Source organism: Haliaeetus leucocephalus, unplaced genomic scaffold (genome assembly GCF_000737465.1).
Source record: "Haliaeetus leucocephalus isolate CR32 unplaced genomic scaffold, Haliaeetus_leucocephalus-4.0 Scaffold317, whole genome shotgun sequence".
NCBI classification, from domain to species: domain Eukaryota; kingdom Metazoa; phylum Chordata; class Aves; order Accipitriformes; family Accipitridae; genus Haliaeetus; species Haliaeetus leucocephalus.
Genome location: NW_010972753.1, coordinates 1,965,855 through 1,984,233, shown reverse-complemented (window position 1 = coordinate 1,984,233; position 18,379 = coordinate 1,965,855). Strand labels below are relative to the sequence as shown.

General features: G+C 39.4%; 1 protein-coding gene across 1 annotated transcript in view; it reads right to left on the bottom strand.

Moving 5' to 3' along the window:
- Window positions 1-5,392: 5,392 nt before the first annotated feature.
- SMS (spermine synthase) overlaps window positions 5,393-18,379 on the bottom strand; it is a 36,967-nt gene continuing 23,980 nt past the window's right edge. The window contains exons 10-11 of the mRNA XM_010571274.1: window positions 10,348-10,463; window positions 5,393-6,704 (exon numbers count right to left, since the gene is read on the bottom strand). Coding sequence (XP_010569576.1) covers window positions 6,662-6,704; window positions 10,348-10,463 — 159 coding nt within the window. The 3' untranslated portion in view covers window positions 5,393-6,661. The remainder of the gene's footprint in view (window positions 6,705-10,347; window positions 10,464-18,379) is intronic.

The window sequence follows — 18,379 nt, the reverse complement described above, 5'->3', positions numbered from 1 at the left end:
GAGCGCTTCACCGTGGCCCACGCAGCTTCCTTCCAGCTGTAGTCACTGAGCAGGCACTTACCTTTGTAATAAGATGTAACAGTATTCCTTCTGCACGTGGATTTAAAACCATGGTGCTGATTTTGCTTGTAGTGAAAATAAAATGAAGTAATAGGTCTTGCATTTCTTTTTAAAGAACATAGCAAACAAGATCAACAGCCAGGAAGTTCCCATCACATGAAATGGGTGCTGTCCATGTACTATTTAAAACAAACCGCTCGTGAGAGAACATATCTAAAACTTGAGTAGCATTCTCATCATTTTTAACAATTTCTGAAAACAGAACAAAATCAGTCCATTTACCTGAAATGAACTGGGAGAGTTAAATTACTATCATAAATAAAATTTTGTTTAAAAGTTTTGAAGGTATGAATGGCAACATGTAATTGAAAACACCCCCCAGCCCCCAAAAGCTACATGCAGGGTATCAACACAGATAAAGCTCTTCATTTCCATTAGACCAAAGTGGCATGTCGTTTCTTCCGGATCACCTTTTAGCTGCTCCCCAAAATTCAAACTATTTGAAACTTCTGGATGACTGAAATCATAATGTTGTAGAACATCTCAAGTTGGAAGGGACCCATAATGATTCAGTAGATGGGATTAGAGAAAAAAAACAAGAAAAAAAACCACCAAAGGGTAACTACCTTAACAGTTCTTCCCCTGTATTTCTAAAGCAGGGATAAACTATGATGCTACGGCCTTCACTTGGAACGTTTCCCTTATCCCACACCTTCCTCTGACCTGCGTCCCCCACTGCCAGTTCCCATGCCCACACACCACTCGGGTCTGCCAGCATGTCTGGCAACACGATGAACCACACAGGTCCCTTTTAAACATAGACTGCTTTTTTTATCCATTCATTGCAGCAGTGCAGCTGAAGCGAGAGCAGTTCCCCATCTCTCTTTAATGTCTCTCCTTGCTCGTTTTTAACCTAATCGGTTTGCCCCATGGCCGCAGGAGAGCTAGCTGCAACTCTCACAGCAGAGGAGCTAATGCAGGGTGAGAACGAAGAAGTGGGAGTGTAGAGGAGATGGCTGGGACCATTTACATGGCACAGCTACCAGAAGAAATGCCTTCACAGCAACCCCTTCACACAAGCTGTAGTGTTGAGGGAACTGGGTTGAATAGATTTTTGAAAACACTCCATTCAATCAAGAAAGTCTGAAATATTTTTGATCTTTGAGAAGTTATGGCTAATTACATTTTCATACGTCTCTGCATGTTCATGTGCATTTGCAGCACATCTAGAAATAGAAGTTGAGGAGAGAGACAGGGACAAGGGGGACTATACCTTCTAGTCTCAGCAAACCCAGTAGTTAGGTCCGTCTTAGAGCAAGCTCTTAAAATAGTTCTAGCATGACCCACAGACTAAAGATACATGCTACATAAGAAAGGCTTTGGCAGCCGTTCAACTCTTTAGATTTAGCCCAAGAGAACCACCAATCTCATTACTAGGCATAAAACTTCCAAAAGTTGTCAATGTTTTCATGCATCCAGGCTAAGCAGTCGGCAACTTCAAAAAGGCTGGGACTTTTCAGTTTTAATGAGGCCGTCTCTTTCTCCACTTCACTGGAAGAGCACTAAATTCCTCTCCTACCTTGTTTATTGTCTTCCCAGTCACTCACATTTAAAGTATCACCATTTATTTTTACTTCTTTTTTAGGCTGAAGGTGTTCCAGGAAGGCATTCCTGCAGCTTGCACATGGTCCTCCAGAAGAATCCAGGTGACCAGTGTCCCCTGTCTCACCCATCCCCTACCAGCAGGGAAGCCACAGACAGGCTGTGGGCTGCGGAATTCCCTTGGGACTTTGGTCTACCCACAGCCGCCGATCTCATTTTTGTCCTTCTCCCTGTCCCGCAGCTTTGTCTCCCGTGTCTGTGCGATTCACCTGGCACTCCTAGAAGGAGGGCTCCTGGGTGAGCGCTGCACCTCACATCCATGTCTGCCCAGTATATCCAGTGCTTCCAGTCTGCTCTGGCCTTACTGCCCGGCTACAAAGAGCTCCCACAGCAAGCCTGCCACACAACGCAGCAAAAGGGCCGAAGGGACGCCCGTAAGTTCGGACAGACGGGCACAGCAACTTCCCATTCTACACCCTGATGGCTTTAGATTGTACTCAGAAGGAAGCTCTCCACATCTCACATACGGTCTGGGCTCTACACCAGCTGTAAGGCACCTCTACGTTAAGGGAAGCGAATTTTTCTCAGATCATCAAGGGGGAGGTGCTGGGATGTCACACTACCATCTGGTGATGGTTTGCGCTATTAGGCATGCAAGTGACAGCCTGGAGAGTTTGATCCAAAAGTCAGTGTATGTGACAGGACGAGCAAGCGGTTTGGTATCTCTAAGTCTGCTGCATCCAGGACCTGCCAGCCCCATCTCCCACGCACTGTAAGGTTTTGGGCTAGCTTGGGTCAGCTTTCTGCTTTGAGGTACCTCCAGCAGTTCCTAGCTCACACCCCATAGTGTCTGGGACAACAAAAAATGTGTGTAATGAAAACACAGCATGCCACCTATCTCATCATGCTTCCAGTTATGACAAGCATTTCACCCTCTTCTCTCCTTCCTCTCTACTTTCTCCATTTCTACCTCTGAAGCTCTACTTTACCTCTATAAACTTCTTCACATCCTTCCACCATTCCCACTCCACATGTCTAACCCCTTGCTTCCTAAAACAGCCCACATTTTAAAAAGGCACTTCTATGTTACTCAACGCCATTATTGATTACTCCTGCACTCCTTCGCTACTTCTCTCACTTTTTCCTTCAGCATCTCCTTTAATGATTCCAACTACTCCTCTTTTCTCTGTGGGCAAGCTTTGTCAACTTCCTCTTACTACCCTCAGGCAACATCATCCGCAGGCTCCTATTCCTAAATTAACATATGAAATTGAATACTCTACTTCTCACTTGTCCCCTTGCCTTGGTCCCTCCAGCAAGCTGTCAACACCTCAAACTCTGAACAGAAAAAATAAAGCAGCAAGAGATACTTATCTTCCCTGTCATGTATGTAGGCAACTCTAAAATTGCTCTTTATCCTATCCTCAAAGTCTGTGAGACTTCCCCCCCCCTCAAAAAGTTAAGCCTTCCCCCTTCTTCCCAACTCCCAAGTCCATTGCTACCACTGTACTAATTAGGACAGATGTAAATACTTCTTTCCAGTTAGCTGGAATTTATGTAAATCTCTCTACAATCTCTTTTCAGAAGTCACATCCTTCTTTCATTGTCTGATGTTATTAATCTTTCTGAATCACACCCCAGAGTAACTTCTTCAATGTACCTGTCCTGTTCATGCCCTTCTCCCTCTTCCTTAAACTTCCATGCCAAAGCTTGCATCATTCTTAATGTCTCACTTATTTCTCCGAAGCCTGTCTTCTCTATGCCACGCAATGAGTCACATTGCCACCCAAAGCCAACTTGCCACTTCAGCACAAAAACTAAAACTTACACTTACAGACCTCCAAAGAATTCACATCATACTCTACAGAAAATTAACTCTTTTGAAGCAAAGATCACTGAAGCTTCAAGTGATCCTCCCCATCACAAACAACAGTGTGCTGTTCCATACTACAGAGTATCTTATCTGAGCATGTGTTATATGGAAATTAACTGAATTTATTAATCTGAGATAGAAAATATTCTCACTAAAAGGACCATTAAGTACCATTATGTTTGTTAGATGACAAGAAAAAAAAAAGGTACAATGGTAAGCATCATACCCATCAATTCTGTCATTTTAACACTGAATCCACAATGTATTTAACAATTCAGAGACACAAGTTATAATAGTGTACCTTTATTTTAACACGTGCACTGCACTGATGCAGTAGATACAACACCAGCAGTCTTCTCTTTGCACAAACTACTATCAATCAAGTTTTTAGATACTTAGATCACATTTCTAGGTGGAAGCAGCATTTAGTGCAAAGAATAATTAAGAAAACCCTAATGTTAACCATATCTTGGGAACTGTTTGCATACTTGGTGCAGCAATCATAGGTTATTTCCCAACTGGCTTTAAACACAGAAAACTGATCAGCTATAGAATTTTCAAATGCAACAGCTAACAGAAACAAACTTGTTTTCCTTTTAAAAAAAATCTACACTACAGCAACAAATAAATAAAGACTGACAGTATGTATATATTTGCTCAGAATCAATTCAGCAACTTAAAAAAATATAATGTTCAGTGTTTGCTGAATTGTTTTATACTGCATCTATCACTTTAAAAAAACTACATTAAAAAAAAGTTTAAAGAAAAAATAATTCCTCCAACTCTCTTTATACTTTATCAGTTGAAAAAGGAAAGATTTGCAAGCACCGCTGCCTCTCACCTATCAGTATGTAATTCAGGTCCCCTGGTTATTCCAGGAACTGATTACAGAGAATCCCTGCACACCAACATCTCTGTACTCAGGCAGCCTTGTGCAGCGATGCTAAAGAAAAGTGCTAGCCATGGTACAGCAAGCCAGCAAGCATATTAAGTCATCTTCCAGTTCAAAAGTTTCTTTGCTAAAAAAAACAACCACCCCCACTTGTTGTGACTGATTTCTACATCTATCAAGCTCATTCGGGAACATATATGCTGTAAGCCCCGTCCCAGTGAATGCCTGTGTGCTTAATTTCACCTATATGAGTAATCACACTAAGAATCAATGGGAATATTCATGCTTGCAAAGTTAAGAATACACATAACTGTTTACAGGACGTCTGCATTCATTTGCAGCTATACAATATACTGATTGCAGTCCTGTATCATAAATGAAGGGTCACTACCAGGTTATAGGCAATAATATCAAGGTCTTTTCTGGGTTGTATACAACAGAGCTAAAACACTCAGGGAAATGCAAGACACTTTTTTCTCCTACTGTTTAGAGGGAGGCTCTGCTCTTTGGGAATATTTAGGGATGCACAAGCTGCAGGCCATGGAAGAACTGTGCCCCATGTATATTAAAGAATTAACATGTAACTGCAATAATTTAAAGTAAGACTGAAGAATACTTCTATTGGCTCTCCAAACTGAAAGCATTTTAACAGCACAACTGTACAATACAAAAATAATTATACACCAAATCAAGAGCAAATTTTTTGCAAGTTCTCCAGTATCACTCTGGAATTCTACACAGGCTACTCAGATTTCATGAACAGTTTATGTATGTGGGACACAGCAAAATTCTTCTTTATGTACGATTTAAGAATACAGTTCTTAGGAGTGCTTTTTTGTTTTGTTTTCATTAACAGTATCTTGGCAGGGGGGACCAACTCCCTCCAATAAAACTAAGAAAGTGTTGATACTAGGTATTGAAGGAAAAAAACATCATTATGGTTCAGGATTAGAGCGTTTAGGGAAATAGTGCACTTTTTATTCTATCTTGGAAATGTACAGAAATGCACAGAATGGTTATAATCCTTCCTACCTCCTTTCAAGTGGGATCTTTTAAACACTGAAAGCAAAGTTTTAGTCAATACATAGCACATTCTTACAAAAATATAACTTTTCAGACATGAGAAACAGTTAAAGAAAAATGCTTTATCTTTCAGAACAAAACTACAATGCAACCTAGCTTCCACTGATTTTTACACTTCAAGTCAATCTAATTCAGCAAGAGCCCCACACAACATGGTCTATCCACAGCAATGCAACCAGGACTTACCCTACTGAAATATACATACTTGCCTCAAAACATTCCATACTGGTGCACATGAATCTAGATACAGCCACATTTCTTCGCCCTCTAAAGTGACCTTTCCTTCTTTAAGAACCTAGTGCTTCCCATAAGGTTGAGGAGTGTATGCCCACAAGAACCTCATTACATGCAGTTTCTTACACTGTGGTGGGATGGAAAACCAGCTTTAATTTTCATGCTGATAGAGTTCAAAGTGCCTCTATAACCCACTGCTAAATCTGTATCAAAATCCAAATAATCAATGGGGCAGCAGCTAAAGAATCCCATTAGGTGAAAGGTCAAAGATTCTTCTCTTGCAGAGAAGATTACAGCAATGATGAATGAAACTACAGTAAATAAAATTTAAGACTAGTTTTCTTCCCTTCGCAATGAAGGATTTGGGGTATCCTTTCAGAAGATTTTTTTTTTCTTTCTTAACTTATGCTTTTTTCTATATGGAAGCACTGTGGTGTTCATCAAAAAAAAAATCAAACAAGAACCCTCCATCCTTAAAAAGCACCATAGATAAAAACTGGTGGAAAACCAAAAAAAAAAAAGAACCCAAACAAACTCCATGGACCACCCTTTAGGGATGAAATGCTAAAGATGTCTTTTTTAATCAATCAGTTTGTGAAGATCTACAAAAAAATAAAAAGGATCACATTCTAAAGGTTCAGTGCATTCAGCAGCTATACAGTTTTGCTGCTTATTCATTTTAAGTTGACTTTCAAAAATAACACCCTAGCTCATCAAAATATACATTTTCCATTTGCTTTTAAATTAAAATAATAATAAAAAACATTTAAAGAATTCACAATCAATAGCATGACTAAGCTTCAGGATCATCTACAGCATATAATTTAAAGGTTCAAGATGCCAATATGCAGCATGTGGCAGGCCTCTATGCTCCATGCAGCATGTACATGTAGGATAATCTCATATAATCTTGATGTTCAGATGTCATTTTGTTTCTTCCAAATAGTGTAGAATACCCATCTGGAGAAAATAAGCAGTTAAGGAAAAAAAACAGATTGCAAAGTTTGTAGTACCTCATTAAAATGGAAGTAGTTCTTTTCACTTATATTTCAATTCTGAAAACTTCTGATAGCTCATAAAGATGGGGTAGGTAAAAAACTCAAAAGTGAAATCTCCCTGAATCCTCTTTTTGACTCAGCACTTTAAAAGAGAATCCCATTTCCACTAAAACTGAAATCCTTTGCAAACCCATGTTTTCTAATTCCTGCTGCAGACTTTCAGGTGGTGCATTTATTTGCACTGCAACCACTGAACAAACTACAGAAGTACTTTGGGCAGAGTGACCAAAACTTCAATCATGAGTTCACCAGGTTGGGACCCCTCTTGCTCATCTTCTCAATTGTAAAGTAGCAAGTTTGAATAGGAAAGAGACATCCAGCTACCTAATTTGTGAATCCCTAACACAGATACAATCAGACACAGAATTAATACTGAGACATTCAGTAGCTGAACGCTAGGTGTCCAGGTATCTTACTAGGCAAAGATTTAAATGCCTACTGCCTCTTAGCTGCCTCAGCAGGGGTTCTGTTGAACACTCACTTAACAGATGCATCTAAATTTTGCCTGGGTTTTCTCTAATAGCTTCTGCAGTGTTTGCCTTAGGAATCCAGTCACTTTTCAGAAAGCAGACCTTTATGTCGCCCAGACTGAACTAGAAACAAAACACAGAACAACTGGCAGCTCTATCAGTGCTCTTTTTGCTGTTCCTCTGGGGGAGATGGACCCAGCTTCAGCAGAGTCACACAGAAGCTATGCTCAAACCACAGCTCTCCGAGGTACTCCTGGCAGGACAGACAACTGATCCTCAAGAGCCCTCTTGCCATGCAGGGCACATGAGAGAGGTCAGAGCTATGTAATTCCACCTGCTTCCAGAGAAGCAGATGGGAGGATGAGACATGAACATCACCTGTAGAGCTACAGCAACAGCTGCAGAGTAAGGCATAGACTTCTGGGATTTATAACTTAGAAAAACCACATAAAGATATATGCTCTTCTGTTTATACAGCAAGGTCACACATGCTCCAGATGGGAGCCTCTGTGTTCACCATAAGGTCCTGGTGGAGACCTCAGAGATACATATGCTTTCCTTAAAGCAGAGAGCTGGCTTTTATGTCAACAGCTACTTGAATTTCAGATGGCCCCCACAGCAACACTGGTAAACACCACAATTTCAAGTAACAATTACACACAGTAACAATTCTTGAAGTAGGCAAAACAAGTAACAAGTGATAAGCCAGCTTAGTACTTTGGCTGCATTCAGGTACCCACATGGGTAACTTTTGGTCAGACTACAAAAACGAACATTTGCGTAAGTGAAGATTTGTTCAATGGCTCGAGATTTCAGGCACTTAAACGAGTATCAAAGTGTGTCACATTCTTCAGAAAGAAATAAAATCCTAATTTTTGATTACTTGTCACAATTCTACTGTAAACTAATCACCTCGCTCAGTCATCTGTGAAACAGCATTTAGGTATAGCCTTCCATTCCGATACATACTCCTACTTGGAAATCTTTTAAGTTTCAAGAAAGGCAATAACCTGTACCTTGAATGCAAGTAGAGGGCTATCAGAAGTCCAAGGCCAAATTAAAAGTTAGAGTCATCAAGATGACTTCTCCACTAACATTTCTGTATCTGTACCACTATATCATTGTTAATTCATTCAGAAAAAGCAAACTAATAAAGCCTGCCCCATTTCTCTAAGAATTGTTCTCTTTCAAGCGTTACCTGTATTTAATGGCCAGTTTTAATAAATTTATTGCTGAATATATTTCACATATGTTAGCTTACCAGAAACATTTAAATGTATTTTTTAAAGGAATAAAGTAGCATTTGCTACTCATGTCCTGGTTTCAGCTGGGATGTAGTTAACTGTCTTCCTAGTAGCTGGTACAGTGCTATGTTTTGAGTTCAGTATGTGAAGAATGTTGATAACACTGAAGTTTTCAGCTGTTGCTCAGTAGTGTTTAGACTATAGTCAAGGATTTTTCAGCTTCTCATGCCCAGCCAGGGCACCTGACCCAAACTGGCCAACAGTGTATTCCATACCATGGGACGTCCCATCTAGTTTAGGAACTGGGAAGTGGGGGGCAGGGATTCGCCGCTCGGGGACTGGCTGGGTGTCAGTCGGCGGGTGATGAGCAATTGCCCTGCGCATCATTTGTACATTTCAATCTTTTTATTACTACTCTTGTCATTTTATTAGTGTTATCATTATCATTATTAGTTTCTTCTTTTCTGTTCTATTAAATCGTTCTTATCTCAACCCAGGAGTTTTACTTCTTTTCCTGATTTTCTCCCCCATCCCACTGGATGGGGGGGAAGTGAGTGAGCGGCTGCGTGGTGCTTAGTTGCTGGCTGGGGTTAAACCACGACAACTCAATTCATTTAGAAAAATTTCGGACACTTCCAAATAAATAATGCAGTAGGTATTCAGAAGACTTTCTGAGGATGCATACTTCAAATCACATACATGTTGCATTAAGGCCTGGCAGTTGTAAAGTCAAAAATAACCAGTTTCTCTGAAATTGTAAGCTACAAGGGCAAATATCTTCATATCCTCTTTCTCTCTTTTTTGTCTTGAAAATGTTAAGATCAAATCTGAGTTTCACTGGAGAGCTGACAACAATGAGAAACAGGAGGAGCTTGTTACAGTCAGTATGGAGTCCAGAACTGCAGACTACAGCACTAAACAATATCAGGATTAGAGACACAGAAGGGAGGCAAAATGAACACACAGAACAGAAGAAAGGCTGTGGCAGAGTTTCACATGCTTAACACACTATGAATAAGCAGATCCTGGAAAGATCTCTCCTGTCAAGAGGGACACAGCCACAGCAAATATTACCCTACAGAAACATTTCCTGGGAGATGACACAAAAGTGGTAAACACTCAAGGCACACGCAGCCAGGAGAACCACCCTATAGCAGATCAAAATGCCCCTCTAGAGCTAATGGCTTGAAGCTGAAACTTCAAGCTCCTTGTATAAGTTGCTTGCCACCCTCAAAATGAAGATATTCTGAAGGATTATTTTTAGGAATGGGATGTTGCTGAGAAACGTGTATACCCCTCCACTTGGAATATTTTTTCAGTAACACTAACATGTAACGATTGTTAGGAATCACTTTTTTTCCATTAAAAATCCAGTCTGAGCTATATGTTCAAGAATAGATCTGTGAGAGAATATTTAAAGATCTAGATCATGCTAATTTGTATGAAGTCAGTTTGGGACTTTTTGTGAAAGAAAAAAAAAAAAGAAAAAAGATACAGCCTTGCCAGAACTCCCAGGCAGCATTACCCTCATCATACAGTTTATCCTACATCACAAACAATAGTTGGAAACACTCAAAAACTAACAAAAACATAGCCTGATCTTGAAAGGTGCTGAGCATTTCACCAGCTGTTAATTTATGGCGCTTTTAAAAAATAATTCCTGCAATTATCCTCAAAATAAAACTGCAGTAGTTCATTTACTATGTAAAAACATTAACAGTGTTTAAATTAGAACTGCCTTCTTGCACTTGAGTTCACTACCTCCAAGCAATCTAGGCTTGCCTGATTTATTAATACACACTCCCCACTCTTTCTCAGTCTTTAAGGATACAATTCCATGTAGGAGGGAACGCACACAGTTTCTTTTGAAAACTCCACAGGACAATAAAGCCTGCTAAGCTGTTCTTCATACAGAGTCAAGGCGTCGGTCAGATTGATACAGTTTCCCTGAAGGAAAAAAGAAAAGTTCCAGTTACAATCAAACAAATAAGCAAAACTGCAGATGAATATACACATTTTGACATTAATGCAAGGCTCCCACATACTTCAGAACCAGATACATGGTTTCTTAATATTTAATATTTACAAGGCAAATACTGAACAGCTTGTCTTCATTCTGCCTACAGCAAACAATTTGTACCTTTTCAAGAAAGGGTAAGTATGGGGGGATTATCTATCTTCTCATTAGCAGAAGCAACCATTACATTAGGGCTTCCAGTTAAAACAGACCACCATGTGTTGTTTACCTATAACATCTACTCAATAACCATTTTCTTTATGATTGCTTAAATATATTAGTAAACAGTATTACAACATCCAGATTTTCTCAATTATTTAACATTGCCTAGGTCTTCCAACATTTAAATGCACTATAAAAAATCCTATAACATTCATTTTAAACAGATTCTTCCACAGAGCAATATGATAAAATAAATCAGATTATACAGAAGTTCTGTGGCTGCAGGCTACATTGTCTTGAGTTTGTGTATAATGCTTCTGAAAAAGTGATTCCTACGATACTTTTTCTTGGACTTGTGTCTTATCTAAGAATATTAGTAGTATCCTTTTCTGAACAAAATAAAAATCAGTGCTTAGATTATTTTTCTCTAACAGTGCAACTAGGAAATATCAGACATTGAATTCACAGCATTCCTTCCCAAACAAGTATTACCCAAACAAATCATTCTTGGAATACAAACACATCTCAAGGATTATAAATGGTGAGGAATTAAAAAAAAAAAACCAAACAAAACACGACAACTCCTAATTACAAGCACAACCTTGTCCACAGCTAAGTATTAACAAGCAGAAGTTACTGCAACATATATCTGGGATGCCCATATAGAGAAAGCTCTAATTAGAAAAGTGACTATCCATATTTGTAATGGGTTTGAAGATTTAGTGATAACAGTTGAGCGCCCAGAACACCAGACTGAACAACACAAACTACCCAAAACAATAAAAGTCAGTTGTCAAGTTTAATAAAAAAAACCTTCTTGACAAGTTTCTTGCCTTTCTTGCTTACCTGAGTAGGCTAGCTGATACTTTACAACCTTAAACATTAAATACAGTGATCTTAAGAGTAAGGCAAATACAAGTTATTTGGATGCTAATTTAAAATGGAGCGAAGTTGAATATAATCACCACTGCATGGTCTACAAATTACTCAGCTTTTGTTTGCCAGGTATGAAACACTGAATAAAGACCCACCAAATATGAATGTACTGTTGCTGTGGCACAGCACAGAGACAGGACATTCTGCGATTCTGGTCAAGGGGGAGATGATGTTAATGGTCCTTGGCATGCTGACAGCCAGATGAGTTCATTTGTGACCTTCTACCTCTACTGCTTTCATGAGGAACCTTCAGCTCCACCTATAGAGGCCCCAGTCATGATGCCCAACCATACTGCACACTACACACGAACAGCAAGTTACACCATGACGATGAATCTACCCTGACCACACAGCATGTGTGATTCTGGTCATACGTGGGGCAGGACAAGACATCTTCAGGAGATGCGTGTCCCCATCCTTCCCTAATGGCTGGATTTACTAGCTTATAGTATAAATGCCTTTAATGTTGACCTAGCACAAAGCCTACTTTCTTTTTCTGATTTCTAATCAGTAGAAACAGAAGCATTAACTAGCATTTCTCCACAGTTACTTTCAACGTAAAAATCATCAGCTTTACCGCACATTTTACCACTTCTAGTGGAGGAACGTTCACCACAGAAGACAAAAGACAACAACAAAGGGAACTCTCATGTTAATGAATACACAGTTCCTAATAACCTAGCATACAAGCCAAAGCCCCACAAAATGATGGCAAAAGACCCGAGGCACAGAAGTTTGCTATTTATCTCTGGTCACAGGAACATCAGTCTCTATGACAGGAAGATATGCATTAGACAGAAAAAGCTCTAGTTAAATAAAAAAAGCCAACAGAAGAATCAGTCGTTTACTAATACAGCCAGCTTCTTGGTTTCTACATGACTTTCTGTTCACAACTGGACAGGCCAAAAGCCTTCCAGCATAAGCACTTCCGAGCAGAGTACTGCTTTTCATCTTTAAAGGCCCTGAAATTTGCAAGAAAGAGACAAGAACAAGAGAGCCTAAAGCAAGGGACTCCACCTATGGAATGGCAGTATCTTCCCTCTGTTCTAAATGACTTCTGGAAATGTTTGTGCACACACACACACACATAATTTGGGCTTTTGTTGTTGTTAGTTTGGGTTTTTTGTTGGGTTTTTTTTTTCCAATTACTGAATGAGTTATCTTGCCCCTTCCTGCCCTTAGATAATGTGTGTAACATCTGACTGTGAAAGAATGCAGATGGTTCAACTAAGAAAAAAGAGCTAGATCTAATTAAAAACTATAGCTCTTTTACAGTCACAGCTTATTCAATATTGTAAGACCTCTAACTTGAAACAAAGGTCAAGTTCTATCAGAGCCCAGGAACAAAGGATTTATTCAGCACTTCCAAAATGTCTGCACTACCTATGTTTCACACATGTGCGTTGCTCTGCAAGCATTGTGAAGCTTTGCACTCCAACAGAACGGTCTTTAAGAAAGCTGAGTTTTACTGTTTAACTTCTGCTTTCCAGTGCTCCCAGATTTTTTAAAAAAGCATTAAAATAATTAAGTGCACACAGATGCAACTGAAAGTTAATTTTCACAAAGCAAGGAACTAAGATGAGTTTGACCAACAAATAATACCTGTGCTCTTAAAACCAATGTACAACAGGCAGAGGCTGAAACAAGCAGAGATCTTATTTGAAATCAGTATGTCTAAACAGCTCCATCTACATTACTTTTTCCATGTAACAACATCAGATGACAACTAGAAACAAAGTCTATAATGCACATTCTGACTTTGGGATTTAAACTTTTTTTTCTACCTTTTATTGGTAGGGTTTTTTTCCACAACGTATTTAAAACTTTTTATTTCCAGAGGAAGTGAAGAGATACTTCATCCTACTGTTCTTCCTCTGAATTTTTTGAGGCATGCTCAATGATTTTTTTCCATTGTGCTCAAGTTATCACAAGTGGAAAAGAAAACCTCAACTTAAAAAAATCTATACACAGCATCTTTTAGAAAAAATCATATACTTGAAAGCTCTTTCAAAAGAACTTGCTTAAAACATGTGTTTGATTATCATTTTGATCATATTCCATCATATCATTTTGATCTTATACTTGTTTATTTGGTAAAGGAAGATGGCATGCTTTATATTGAATGTATCATATTTGATTTGAGGTATTGGAAAACAAAAGAGGCTTGTAAAAAGGTAAGTGACAAACACTAACTGAGCACAACTGCACAAAGCACAACAATGAACAGACTACTGTAGTACTTGTTTAGTAACCTGTTATTATCCAGGGGACTGTAGCAGTTATTTGGTTCAGCCACCCTTTACCAAACATTTAATTTTGTTTCAACATCAGACTGAATCCAAAAGAAAACTAAAAAACAACCTATGTGTAATTTGAGTCATAAATAGAAAACACTGCTAGGTAATTTATGGAGCACACCACTATTACAGAGGAAGTTTAATAGGATACACAATGAGATGAAAGTATCCAGTTTCCCAGCCTGTCACTTCAGTATTTCATCCTTTCTCCAGCAACAGACAAATCACTGCAGACAGTGTGGAAAACAAATTACAGGAACAACGAGACATGCCAATAACCAATTTTTACTTTTCAAACTCACAACTCCCCGATCTCCAAATCAAGACATTATCTAAAGGTTCACATCCCACCTGGCTGTTCTATTAACCTCTGCTTCTGGAGACCACCACAGGATTTTATTGTTCTGCACAGTTACAGGGGTTTTGTAATTATTTGGCTTTACTCAACAAAAAGCTAAGAATTCCAAAAAAATCTAATCTACAAAACTTAGATGAACTTACTTCAATAAAGAGAAAAGTTCTTGAAAAAATCACTAACACCCTTCTGTAAGTGACTAGCTTTATCAACCAGAGACAACAGTGTTGATAACAATGTCAATCACACTTAAGTGTTCTTGTATTGCTAAAATGTGACACAGGGAACCAAGCCCAGAATGCAATACAGTGATCAGCCTAATAACCTGTGTTCATCTAACTCCCCCCTGCCTAATGAAAATAGTTATGTGGTAGAGCAATGCATTTTTTGTTCTGAACAGCCACTATATACTCAAACAATAACCAATACGGAACAGTGTTTAATAATGTTTAAAGCTGATGACTCACCAATTATAATTTTTCAAAAGGGAAATAAGCAAAATCAGACTTTTTTCTCCCCCACTGTTCAGTCAACTTTCAACACATACAAAAACCCTACTAAACTCCTCTGCCCGCCCCCCCTTACTTAATCTTTGTTCCATGTCAAACAATTTGACAGATGAGAAATGGGGGAAATGCTAAAAATTTTTTTCTCTCCTTAACAAGCATCTCTCTGACACAAAAGTATTTGAGGTAGTTTTAAACTTTGAAATTAACAGATCTATATTTATAAGACCTTGTTTAAGAGTGACAACTCCTGAAATGTTTCACAGCCTTTGCATTCTGAGTCTGCTCAGTGCTTGCACACACTTTGACAGCTCATGCCCGTCTCCCAACACCAATTCTTCTGGGCTTTTGTAAGGCATACACTCTGTAGTACCACAGGGTTTGGTTTTCAGGTTTCTAGAGCACAATGCACAACAAATTTAAACAACAGATACAGTGCCAGGCAGACAAAAAACCCCATTCCTTAAATTAAGTAGCAAAAAAAGAATTTAAGTTAACCCTGTAAGTTCCAGTTAACTTTACCTACCTATAAAGGGGATGTGTCCATCAACTGGTTATAGGCTGAGTTTAGGCCACTATGCTTCCTCCAACCTTAGAAAGTGAACTAGTGACCTGAAAGCAGATGGAAGGGTCTCTTTCCATACTTGCCCATTTCTTACATGTCATTCTTGCATGTCTTACACTACATGTCATTGCTACTGGACATCCTTGTCTGACACAGTATACTAGAGAAGTTTAATTTTTATTTTAAATTTAACATGGTTTTCTATTTTTGTTTTGTAATAACAAGTACTGGAGTTGAACATAGCCAAGGTTGGGTTTTTTTTTTTCCTCCCTCACTTCAGAGTGACTAAGAAACAACGAGATACATAGAGCATGAAACACCTAGCATCAGAGCTAGGTTTGAGTTGTGGGTGACAGGGATGGCTTTTGAGGAGATAATGGAGGCAAACCTGACTGAAGGTATCTCCACTGACCAAACCATCAATTAATTTAAAACTGAATTCAGTAACACAAGAAAATGAAATGTCTGCCCTTAAAGACTCACAGACTGCCAAGAAATCACACAGGCTCACATAGGGACATGCATCCATTCTTCCAGACTCCCTTCACATTCACAGTCAAGGAGAACCCTGCTCTGTCTTTGGAAGTGCTAATTAGAAAACCCACACAGCAGCCAAAAAAAGGAGGGTAACTATGGAGCAACATCACGGTGGTCTGGACATTTAGACGGCAGGACCACAAGCGTGTGTGGGAGACATCTGATCCCTTCCACCAGTGGTTACTGCTGTTTACTGGAACCCAAACCTGTGAGTGGTCCGAGACTGTTTCTATCCTGCCTGCGTTGGATGATCCAGACTAGGAAGGAGTAAATTCCTGTTCAGAGGTATTTTTAAAGGTTCCACTTCACAAACAGGCTGAAAATGATAGCCTGCTCAACCTCAAAGGATTAGATCAGCAGAGCAAAAATTTAGCACAGAAAAAAGGCATTTTCATAGCTACATATAATCCACTGACACAGAGACAACCTTACAATCAGTCTCTGCATCTTACAGAGCACAGTTTCACAGCTATTGCGACAATCCTCACGTGCTACTTGGAAGGCACAGGATAGTGATGGTTCAGACAAACAACCACAAACGTATCACAGTAGTATCTACAAGTACACGAACTCCAATAAAGTTGAAAAAAGTCACTTGGGCAATCTAAAAATCATACTGGCTATTAGAAGGTCCAATAGCATAAAAACAGTTAACATGTTCAGAAACAAGTCACTGGGAAGGTCCCTTAGAGATGAAACCAGACCTTGGGTTTGCCAAGTTCTCGCGTCCTCACTGACTCCCACTTCTCTCCCCTGTGGTGGCTGGGAACCTGCCCCTGTAACTGGCTACCCCTGGAGAAGGCAACACCAAGCACCTCACAGACCTGGACCCATATTGCATCACTAAACTCTTCAAAGCACCAGCTTCAGGAGAAGGAAGAACAGAAATATAGCAAGCCATATGACCCTTAAGCCTCAGAATAGTGGGATACATTCAACAGTAAGTTTTCACAAACAAGCTTCAAGTCTTAAGCTTACAGACAGGGCTGCAAGTTCGGTAGGCTAAGGGCCCTAAAGCTCACCTCTCTGTCCAGGTCCTACGTAGCCTGCAAGATTCTCCATATGGATGATGCAGCTGAAAAAGCAAGGACATGAAAAGCAAGGCTACTACTCATGCAAGTAAGCTTTTATTCTGATTGCAGTTACTATTTGTAGAGGCATAGAGCAAATATGGAGGCATTTTTCCCCCCCAATACACTCAAGCACAGACTTACAGCAGCAGAGAATGAGATCCATAAACTGCCCTTTCTATCTTTCCAGAGTTGAAATAAGCAAAAAGTCCCTCCTTCATCCTAAAATTGGCCACATCATTTCTTGCATTCCCTGGGAATACAAATAAGTAGTCTGAAAAACCTTTTAGAGGCAGAATCTCTCTAGAAATGTTAATAAACTGCTAGACAATATTAGTTACCAGTCTCCACCAAGTGGTGAAAGGATATTCTGCATTAGCATTTGGAGACTACTTTGAGGATCACCACTGCATCCTGAGGGAACAGCCAGGTGTGTTAGGGTAGCATGCAAAAAAAATTCTTTTGATAGTCTCAGATAAATTACATCTATCTAGAGTTAGACAGCTCTAGACCCTGCCTGCTGACAATTCATATGCTGAAAAGAACATTTTCCAGAACTTGTGCAGAGCTCAGTGAAGAGGTGATGGGCATTTCCATTTATTTTTCCCAGCAGTGGCATTTAGAGAGTCAGGCAGCAATACAGTATGTGAAAGACTGGCATTCTGTGAACAGAACTCCACTTTTGGGTAAAGCATTTCTTGAGCATTGAAATAAATGACATTCTAACAAGACGCACAAGGTAACCCCTGCAAGCAGGACTATCAGGGGACAGGCTACAAATGACAGAGGACAGAAGTTTCAAACATTAGTACAACATAATGCCAAGGCAGAAGCAGCAACTATAGCTACTGGCCAGTAGCCAACAGGACAATGACCTTTTTGCACCATCTTTCCTATGAGACATTTCCTCATCATAGCAAAGGTCAGGCTCTAACAAATAGGTGGACAATCCCTCAGTCACTCTTCTTGATGATATTTAACATATTTTATGGTTTTGAGAACCAAAGAACTTCAAGAAAGCCAGGGGGAAGTGGAGGGCACACAAAAATCCTGGATTTTAAAAACAAAACCGCCTTAAAAGGTATGTGATTCCTTCAGCAGGTAAAGCACAGCCTGCTACCTAAGGTAAGCATCCTGGAAGTAGACAGCTGGAACAAAAGTAACTTAAATTTCCAACATTAATACACAGAGCTAAAAAGCCCTGGCATTTAACAGCTAGCACATCAGAGCATTCAAAACCATTTATGAGTTCCCAGCATGTGACTAAGCTCAGCTACCAAAGTTTGTAGTGGTCACATTTGAACTTCTGTCCGTAGTCTAACTCAATCCTTTGGATATCCAGCTTCAATTAGTTTAATTCAAAACCTAATTTAAAAGAAAGTTATAGGCAGCTGATTTTATTTAAAGAACCCCTAAAA